This window comes from Gopherus evgoodei, chromosome 2 (assembly GCF_007399415.2).
Source record: "Gopherus evgoodei ecotype Sinaloan lineage chromosome 2, rGopEvg1_v1.p, whole genome shotgun sequence".
NCBI lineage: Eukaryota > Metazoa > Chordata > Testudines > Testudinidae > Gopherus > Gopherus evgoodei.
In genome coordinates this window covers 135,483,130-135,493,935 of record NC_044323.1, presented here as the reverse complement: position 1 = coordinate 135,493,935, position 10,806 = coordinate 135,483,130, and the positions used below count along the sequence as shown (strand labels likewise).

Sequence of the window (10,806 nt, the reverse complement as noted above, 5' to 3'; positions counted from 1 at the left end):
GGAATTCCAATTTTAATGTGGAATCAGTATCAGGAGAAGGCTATTTCCCCATAAAAGTTAGGATTTCATGAATGATGAAAAAGGAACAAACTGCACATGAAATACTTGGCAGCCAGAATATTGTTTAAAGTGGAGTACTCAGAAGTACTATTCATGCAAATTAACTCTGCTATTCATGCATATACATGACAATAAGTCTTCAGTGAAATGATGGCATTACTGTATTTTTTACAGGAACCCTGCCTCAGTCAGTGCAGGTCTTGAATAGAGTATACTAATGAACAAAGCAGTGGAGAATCTTTCTTTGCTGTTATTTGACTCTTGCCTCATTGACTACATGCATCTGTTTCATTATGTGTTTAGCTTCCAACTTATGTAACCAGTCAGGAAGGCATCCTGTTGAAAGTATAGAACCTTTCTTAGTCCTCAGTGATGTAAGCACAGGCATTGTCTTTGTACACAGAAGCAGGTACAGAAGTGAAACCTCACATGTGGGTGAAATGGATAAAGTGACCATAATACGTAAATATTTGTTTCCTTGTTACTCGTAATTGAAAGATTATTCTTCATCCAAAGAACAATTTTTAGAGAAACTGAGAATACCTATTTCAAAATTGCCACCATAACTCAATGTTTCACTGGGATGGAGGCCACTGACTGTCATAAGAAAAGATGGCCACTGTCTCCATTCGTTTGTTGCTAAGTGTTGATATGAAAGCATGGAGGATGCCATCTTTGGTGATGGCAGGTTGGTTTTGCTCTCATGGAGAGCAATGGGAGATAGCTAAGGGCAGTTTCAACCTTAACTCAATTGTGAACAACTGATTGCAGCCATTTTCTAAGAGAACTTTTCACAATTTTTTTTGAAAAGTTTATGCACCAGCCTACTTTGAAGGTGAAACTTATTTTTGGCAAAGATGCTTAGTCCTAGCTGTACTTTTAAAAACCTGTTGTACTGGATCTACTCAACAGGGAAGATAAGAGGGGGGGAAAAGGTGTAAATAGAGTAAAGGTGTAAATCTGGCAATAATAGCAGCTGTAAATCCAGTTAAACTAGCTAATATGCCATGACTGCCTGCACTGCTGTAGAGCAGCATAAAACAGCCTGGGCATGGGGTGAATCAGGCCCTAAAATGTGAAAGACAATGCTGTGATAGATATTTGCCTTCATATCATTAGAAATATAACATGGTAGCTCTTTCTCTGGATTCTTGTTTAATGTCAGCATATGTATTAACTTTTTTAAAAAAGGAATGCACAAACTAAATTAAAATGGAGAGTATATATCAGTAATTAGGTCGAAATATTGATGTGTGACTTGTGGTCTCCAGGCAGGGTCCCTGGAATGATGTCACAGGTACAAGTTCTGTAAGAGCAGACAATGTATTTATTATTGGAACAGGGAACAGAGGCAGCTCCCCTCCTGCTGCTGACTCAGAACATTTTTGCTTTCCCTCCCTGAGCCTTTTCTCTAAAGGTTCCTGCATCAGGGGTTTTCCCTGCTGTGAGGTCTCACACCCATTAGGGGCTGCGGGTGCATATACCACACATAGACCCAGTCAGCACCATAACTAAGGCATAATATGGTACAGGTAGGGTGTAATTACCTCAAAACAAGAATTCAAAAGTTAGTTTAGATTTATTTTCAGTTAAAAACCTTAAATTAAGGAAATCTACAATTAAGGCTCCCTATCAACCTAACTCCAGCCAGTAGCTGGAAGGGTATATTTGATGGTTGTGGTGATTTTTGCATCAATAATAAAATAATCTTGAGCATTAGTTGATCCTGCTATCTTTATGCTGTCTTTCAAATTACAAAACTTTGTAAAGAGAAATAGTCTGTGGATAACCATTTTAAAGCCATGTCAGAAAACAATTAGCCCTATTGAGCCCCAGTATAACTTTATTGAATAGAAAGGTGTTACATGTAGGATTATTTGAGGTCTTATTTCCAAATATTTGTATGAATATTTCATAGACTGCTCAACAGATTTCCTACAGGAAAGTACTGATCTGTAGGAAAATAGGCACTCAGAAACTTTGCCGACCAACCTTTTGTAATTTTTTGACTATGAGTTTGAGTAGGTGTATAACATGCATATTAAATTAAGTACACAGGTTGAGTTAATAAAAGTCAGTAACTCCATGGCCGAGTTTGCAAGTAGTTTTATGAAGTGTTGCAACCTAGGAGTTCAGTGGGAAATTCAGCAGCTATAAAGTGTAATGATGAGAGAGATTCCTCTTTTTTGAGAATTACTCAAGCTGAATAGGTTTATATTAACCATAGTTTTGTGTGCCAACAGTATTTAATGTAAATACTGTATTAATGTTTTACTAGCCTTCAGGCATGTCTCTATCATCAACTCTGAATAGCACATAAGAAAACAAATAAATTAGCCATAAGAATAACATAACTGTCAAGAACATTGTATTCGCTAGCATCTTGTTACCTAGCAGCAAGCAAAAGGGAGGCATTGTATATGCTGTACAGAAGCTTGAGGAGGTATTGAATACCAGTCATCCTACTGTAGTTTCTCTGGGTCCAGTAGGGTTTCCCACACCAAGTTTGGGAGCATCCTAAGCCTATAAGCCTCAACACTGCCCCAAGGCATACTTGAGCTACAATTCTCCTCTGTTTCGTTCAAGAGACTCCAAGTAATTGCAGCCCATGAGAGGGCACAAACAGCTAAGTTGCCCAGGTTTCCCCCACTGAAAACAGATGATTGTCCAATTAGGGGATCCTCATTTGCCTCCTGCTTCCTCCTCTTCAGTTGACTCATGGGGCAGTGTCTCAGAAAGCCTCCTAGGGGTTTAGTAAAAGGGTGCTCCTTATTTTGGGACATCTCCAGTTCCTTCCTGATAACCAAAGCTGACTCCTCATGTGGTTAGGCCTGTGGCCCTCTAGGCATATGTCCATCATCCTTACATGGCTGGCCTGCCCTCAAATTCCTCTGAGATGGGTGGCAGCTGACAGTGACTCAAAGATTCTGTCTCTGTACCCAGGTCCGAACAAAGGCTGCTAGACCCCTGGATATCAATCCAGCAATATCGAGTTTGTAGTGTACTGTACTGAAGAACAGTATTCTGGCTGAAGCCAGTGGTTGACCCAATCCTTTAGGCATTGGGGAACAACCTTGGTTTGTGCTCTAGGTGGAAGTTGGTCTAGAACTGGTGGTGATATATCTCCAGGGATGCCCCCAGTTGGTTGAGTATAGCAACTTTCAGGATGTTGTAGTCCCTGATGATGTTGTCATCAAGGCCTGGTAAGCAGCATCCCCAGACAGAAAGTGATCTATTTGCATGGCCCAGATAGTCTTCATCCTCTTAGCTACTGGGGTTACCTGCTCAAACATGATGAGATAGGGCTCAAGATCATCAGTGAGCTTTAATTTGGAGAGGGTTCTATCCAGCCCTGGTAGTGTTGCTTCAGATGGGGAGCAGTTGGTGACTTACTGAAGCATGGCCTCCTGGAACTGCTGTTGCTATCATTGCTGCTACGGCAGAAGTGGCTTGAGGAGCACTCTGCTGCAGCTGGATGGCCCACTAGGCCTCCTGTTCTTCAAGGAGCAGTTGCTGGTTCTCCACCTGAGTCGGCAGTTGCTGAGTCAGGAGTTGTAAGGGATCTTCCATGGCCCCCTTCCTGGAAAAGGGGAGAAGTCGATTCCATTTCTAGTACCAAGTAGTGGCAGCATGCCTGGAGCTGAAGAACTCTGGCAGGGAACATGGTCTCAGTTTTTAAGTGGTTAATGAACAAACAAAAATGCAATTTGGTTGCCTACAATGTTAAACTAGTAAACAAAAACGTAATTGCTTGTTTGCAGTGCTGGAAACAAAGGCCCTAACCTGGCCTCATATTTCTGAATGAGACTGAGGAGTTGCTCTCTTGTCCCGGCTCCACCTACACTCATCCTGGCTTGAAGCAGGCCAGCATTCTTAACTTGCCTGGCGACTTCTGATTGGTTACTGTTTCTGCCTGGCCATTAGAGAACTAATTCTTGTGGGTACCCTGGGTTGAGTAGGTTTTTACCTAGGCAAGGAATGTCAGGTTGCCACCGCCTCCAGCAGGGATGGGGCAAAGAAATTGCAATAGACCCCCATCACAGGGAAGAACTTCACCCTCTATCAGTTTGCTAACCAGCTCCATGGGTAAATGAACATTGAGCTCAAGTCATGTGACAACTTTTTATTAAAAGAACAAAATGACGCTGACAAATGTGAGATGTCATTTTAAAGTTGAATATCGTTCTCTTTGTAAAACAAGGATTATCCACCTCACAGAGTGAAGCCCACAGATTGCAGCGTATAGTATATTGTCATTTGTTTTATCCTTTCGTAGTCTCCAGGGACCAAATGAGTTGCAGATATGATAGAAGATTGTGCTTAATATGCACAAAATTAATATTTTACTGCCATCGCCTTCTTCAACTATATCAACTTAATGAAAACACAGTCACCTATTTTATGCATTAACAGAAAAAAATTCTCTCCCCACACATTCAAGCATTCTGAACAAATGTTTCTAGGACTTAAAGAAATTTTTACAAATTCTTCAGTAAGATCCTGCAATAATTAGGAAAGATATTTACATAAGGGAATAATTTCAATTATGCAAGCCCTATTGGATCTGCTACAGCTTCTGGCTATATTACTTGCGTTCACGCTCTAGACTTACTGAATTATCCATTATCACTGGGGAAATGGTTTGGATTTACCACCAACAAAATATAATTCTAAATTTCTGTTGAAAATGAAATAATATTAATTAATGTGATCTGCAACCACAATAATACCAGCAACTATTCCAGAAGGTTATTTTGTCTCTAACCAAATGAGATGTGTTGTATACGGGATTCAATTTAATTAGAAGCTGAGGTATAGTATTTGAAAAACCAATCTAATAGCAGTAGCTAACTGCATTTGTAAACACTTGTGTCTTCAGGTTTATTGCTTGTTTATTACATCTCCTTATACTAAAGAAATAATGTGTGAAATCCCAACCACCTCAGTTAGCTTCTTTGTCCTTTGACAGCACAAATCCATAGCAATCCTGCATGAATAACAAATAGGATGTATTGGAATCATGTCCTGATGTAAACAGCATATGTAAATAGTCTGAAAAGCAGGGACTAGTGGCTTTAGGAGCTGAGGATTGTGGGAGATTTATGTAGCCTGATAGGGATGGTACCTCATGCAATTTCCTCCAGAGAAGGCCTCTGATAGGAATACATGATGGTATATAATATGCTTAGTTTATAAAGTCATAGGCTAAATTGGATGGTTGAACCAAGTAAATTAGTTATAAAACTTTAAATTTCATAACTTCTCACAAATATAAGTTGGGGCCTAAAAATAGGTCAACTGTAAGTAACCCCAAAAGAAAGGAGATGTAACTTGAAAAGTGAGCAAATTTCAGTTGTACAATCACTTTAAGCCGTTCTAACTTTCTCCCAATGGTCAATGTTTTCTTACAGCAAAAGCTCAAGGAGGAGAAGGAGGCCAAAGAGCTCAGCTGGATGGCAGACATGATTATATATTGGATATTGTTGCTTCCTGCGTGGACCTGGACAAAGCTGAAGTGGAAGATGCTATTCTTGAGGGTAACCAGGTATGCTGAATTTTACCTCTGTAGAGTCTGTAGCACATTTTCTGGCTTCAGAGTTACTATTATAGCAGCTTATAGATTATAGAGTAACTTTTATAGCAGCTATCAATTAACTTGTATGTGCTTGTGGATCACCAGACTCCTCTAATTATTTTTCCCTCATCTTGCACTCAAGTTCAGCTATATTGCACTTCCAGCTTTTGAGGCTATGAATATAAGTTTAAATATATAATTGAGAATTTGCAAAGTTTACAAGAAAGGTTAACTTCATTAGGAAAGAAGTAACTCCCCTTCCCTGTTTAATGGAGCCCTTGATTTCCCATCTTCACATTTGGGCCTCAACAGAATGGAAGATCAACCTGGGGTTAAACCCAGACTTTTGAATGTGATGCATCTGATTAGTAGAGGGAACTTCTCTAGGATCTCACAAAATTGAAGTATTTGCTCTGTGGGAGATTCTCAGTGACTCCCGCTTTAGCGGTAAGAAAGGACACTTTCAGCATAAGCTGTTGTCCATCTAAGAGGAGCCACACCCTTTAGGGGCTATTTGTGGATGTGCTAAGAAACACCCACTACATGTCCAATACAGCCACTATAAAATAATATTAAGCATAGGTTCTGTACCCTGAGCCCGCTGATTGCCAGTTAATGGCTGGGTGAATAAGCTGCTGATTACCTTTTATAGAGCCCTAAAGGGCCTATGGAACAGTTACCTAAGGCTGAACATCCCAAAGATGTAGCTCAAGGAAGCTGGAGGAGCAGGGCATTCGTGGTAGTCTTAAATCTGGACATAGCTGCAAAATTCCCCCTTGAGGCTCGAACATGGCTACATCCAAAAAGCTGCTGCTATGCTGCTTAGGAACAGCAGCTACATTTTTCTAATTATTAGCCAGTCAACGTAGTTCATCCTTTAAAACTATGGTGGTGGAGAAACAGAGTAAGAGCTCTCCGTACATTTTTGCCTTAATTGAAGCCATGTATGGTGAACTCAACTTTTATAACTATGAACACAATATTCAGTACATGGCTGACGCAAATAAGGGCCTGATCCTACTACTTTTCCTCATGTTACACAGTAATTACCAATTTGAGTAACCCCATTAAATTGAGTAGATTTACTGGCAGGGGTAGAAGCAACTCAGCTTCAGTAAAAGTGGCAGAATTGGGCCTTACATGATGGTTTAATTTTCCTATTTAACAATGATGCTAAAATGCTTGAACTTAAGGTTTGATTTTGTGAATGCTGGTAGGCTATCCAGTAAATAACTAGGAAAAGTATGTAAATGATCTAACCTTTTAACAGATCGAGCGCATCAATAAGTTCTTGGCCACTGAAGGATTTCGTCATATCATGTTCTACTATCAAGATGTGGAGACACCTGAAACTGGTTAAGTAACTTGTAGTAGTACTATTTTTTTTACTGTAACATGTCGCATCCCGAGTTGTGCTAAGTGATATTTAAACATAGCTATTTTCCAAATTAAATAAAGTGAGGCTCAAGGCACCTGAAATCTTGTTAAGTCACATGCTTCTATTTTCCCTCCACTTAAATTGTGTGAATGCCAAGGATGTATTGCACATATGCAATAAACTAACCCTTATGATGCTCCGTGATATAGTATCTGTGTTTCTGTGTAACCTTAAATAGAGTAGATAAACTGAATTACGTTCCAAAGTGAAGCATTTGTAAGAGGGATGGAAATAATTTAGAAAGTGATTCTCCTGAATGCACCAGCTTCAAGTGACATATAAGTCACTTTGAACCTCAGTCAGGTTGTCTTACACCTGTGTGGCAGTGACTGACAGAGTTACACCTGGTGTAACTTACACTTGGAGCTAGAAGATTAAATTTTGAAGTAGAGTGGATGTACAGGGGAGGAATGGATTGACTGGATGTGGATGTGAGGTGCTGAGGAATGGAGCTAGGTTGATGAAAAGAGGGAGAAGCTAACAGATGGCAAAGAAGGAAGTGAAAACATCTGATGGGTAACAAGAGAAGAAAGGAGAAAATTCTAGGCCAGCTTCAAAATCTGACATTTACTAGCAAAGAGCAGTACCAAAAAAGGGAAAGGGAACCCAATGGCATACCCTATGCTATTTGGTGGTTACATCCTGCGAAGAAGCCCAGCAGCTTGCTTTACTCTCCTGGCTACTACAGGGGAGTCATATTGGGTTTCTTACCAGGCTATTGCCTATAGTGCCAACTGTGGGAAAGGTTACACCTTTTATAGCAGAAGAAATAGTTCCCGTTTTAAAATCTGTAATCTACCTCCAGAAATTCTTACAGTTCATCAGTCTGATTTTTGACAGCAAATGTATGAGGCAAGGAGGATGAAATTTTTAATCAATAATGTCTTGAATAACGGAATGTTGTGCGTACTCAGTCTTGCAACATCACATTAGTCAATAATAGTCAACTTTTCCCTCCACTTAAAATACAACTTACAAAAAAGTCCATTAATCAAAATGTAGAAGGGATGTTAATGTACTGCTCTCTCTTGCTGTAAAGTCTGTTAGGCAAGCAATTAATAATGCAAATTGGCAAAATTATTTTGAATGCATTATGAAATGTCCATTAAAACGTAGTACTAATAGAAAATGAGGAGAAAACTCTTGATACCATTTGTTCTTTAAAACTAAATCTCTAGAAACTGGAAGGCTTGGAAGTATCTATTAAAATTAAGTGAAGACAGAAAGAAAAATCTCAGTCTTGCAAATCAACTCAGGGAGTGGGAGAAAGGTTAAAAGGTCAGATTCTCTTTTCTGTCTTAAACATGTCTTGAGGCACTATTATAATTAGGTAAAATTAACTACTTTCAGTGTAGCCTGAAAGCAGCTGTATACCATTTGGCTTTGACATATGCACAAATATATTTATACACACATGTGTCTTCACAAATTATTTTTTATCTACTCAAGTAGATAAAAACTTTACTAAACTTTAGTAAATTATTTTTTCTTTCTTGTGGCTCACAAATATGATCACATTACACCATCTGAAGATTAAAGAAATTACTCATGCATATTGAATGAATGACCTTCTTTTTCCCAGGCTTATTGACCTGATGTTGGTACCTTGCTGAAAAAGGTTCATTAAGTTCTTGAGTGACAAGGCAAAACAAAAGTTTTGCTTTGAGTATCTTGAAGGCAAAAAAATAATTACTAACCTAACAGCATGGTTTAATTTGTATTGTAGTGAGGGCCCTTAGGTTTTGACATTTACTTTGCAATGAACTGGGAACAGTGGTAGATGAAGTTAATTTATAATCTAAAGTTAAACTATAAAATGTAATAGTTTTCCTCTCCTACCCCAATCACTTAGTAGCAGTACTTCTAGTTTCCATATAAAACACAAAGTTGTTGCTTTATGATCTTGGCCAACTTCAGGATGGAAGGTAATCCTATTATTCAGATGCTGTTTAAGCTCTGCTCATTATTAACACTCTCAAATCACCATCTTATTGGGATATCTTTTAAACAATTCCTCACATTCACTGCTTGCAACTATATGGTAACTATATGGTGTAGGTCTTTGCCCCAAAGAGAGGTAACTTAACTGTCCCATATTCTGCTTAACTCTCGCTTGTTGCTGTGCCACCTTGGTGGTCTCACTGGCCATCTCTCCTTGTTCTTAACTCTGACTTAATTACCTCTAAAATTCTTTTCTGCAAACTTCTTTTTAGCCTTTTGCTGACACAATATTGGATCCCTTAATCTGAGATAACCTTGCCAGTACGAGCAGTATTACTGTTTACTTAGTGACTATTCATGTGCATAAGAAATAAACAAATGAGACTCAATCTCTACTGCTGGATACGTAGTTGGACATATAGATGTCCCTAATGGATACCATAGGCAGAGCTGAGTTTCTTAGCACTTGAAAGCTTTGCTCTCCTCTTCCAAGTCATGGTATTGTCCCTCATGCCTTAAAACGTAACAGTATAACTTAATAAAGCTGGCCACAGTTCTTTCTTCCTTTTCAATTAAAACTGTTTTTTAAAGAACAAATATCCATATTTCACCTTTTCACTCGTTTCAAAACCAAAATATTTGTTTTGAACCAAAAAATTTTGATCTGTTTTTCTTTGGGACGGTGAGAAAACTATACATTTGGTTTCCTTTCATCCTCTGTTTTCCTCTTTACTTTATGGTGCCCTTCACCACAGGAAAACGTGTGTGTCCATCTCCATCTGTCAGTCCCCTGAAAACCAAAACTAACTTTTCAAAAACTATACCCAAATGAAAATTTTCATGTTGAATTTGAGGCACTTTTTCCATGTTTACTTAAAACTTCAAATATATTTTTTCCATTTTTAGTGAAAGTTTACAAGACTTTTTTTTTAAACCAGGTGTAGATCCCAGTGTCCCTTTCACAAACTTTTGTCCCCATTTCAGTTTAGGAGTAGCTCCTGTACTAGATATGGAAAAGTTGAGCTACTGCTTTCCTTCCTTTAGAAAGAATAGCTTACCATAGCTATTGATAACTCTAATTTTTTTTCATGTAAATTATAGGACATTTTGGCCCACCAGGCACAGGACCCAATCCTGACTCAGCAAGGAGCAAGAAACCTAAAGTGTTTGTAACAGAGGGAATAGATGTTGCTCTAACCGGTGTATGTGTATTCTTCATTAGAGCTAGTCCTTCCAAAACCATCACTGCAGAGAATATCCATCGGGTAAGATAAAGGTTAATGCTGGATGTTAGTATAAGAAAGTAAAATTTAATTCAATTTCTCTGGTGCATCATAGCAGCTTCTAATTTGAGACCTCTTGGTACAATTAACTGAGCAGAGCTCCAAAAAGGGAATATTGTTGCCTTTTCCTCTGAAGGAAGAGTGTAACTGAGGAAATGTGGCATAGTTTGTCTTTCACAAACAATTGTGCTGGTAGCAGTCAGTGGCACCAATTTCAAGCGCATTGTTATAGTCAACACAGGATTTGAAAAGTGGGGAGCAAAAAGGGAAAATTTGTGTTAGGGTCTAAGAAAACAAACAGCGGCATCTCTACTGATGATTTATTGACCACACCATAGACTGTGCCAAACAGTGGCACTGTGATGCCAAAGCTTGAACTTCTATAGGTGTCATTTTATGTTTTTACAGTCAGATGTTCCACACATTTAGTCTTGTGGATTTGCAGTGAAAATGATCTCATGCTTGTCTGTATGATCGAATCAAGTTTTGCACAAAGGACACAATAAAAA

General features: G+C 38.8%; 1 protein-coding gene across 1 annotated transcript in view; it reads left to right on the top strand.

The window, feature by feature from the left end:
- The first annotated feature begins 5,471 nt into the window (after window positions 1–5,471).
- The window catches only part of DNAH5 (dynein axonemal heavy chain 5), a 202,250-nt gene continuing 196,915 nt past the window's right edge, over window positions 5,472–10,806 (top strand). The window contains 3 exon segments of the mRNA XM_030551718.1: window positions 5,472–5,605; window positions 6,906–6,990; window positions 10,116–10,279. Of these exon segments, the coding sequence (XP_030407578.1) occupies window positions 6,954–6,990; window positions 10,116–10,279 (201 nt within the window). The 5' untranslated portion in view covers window positions 5,472–5,605; window positions 6,906–6,953.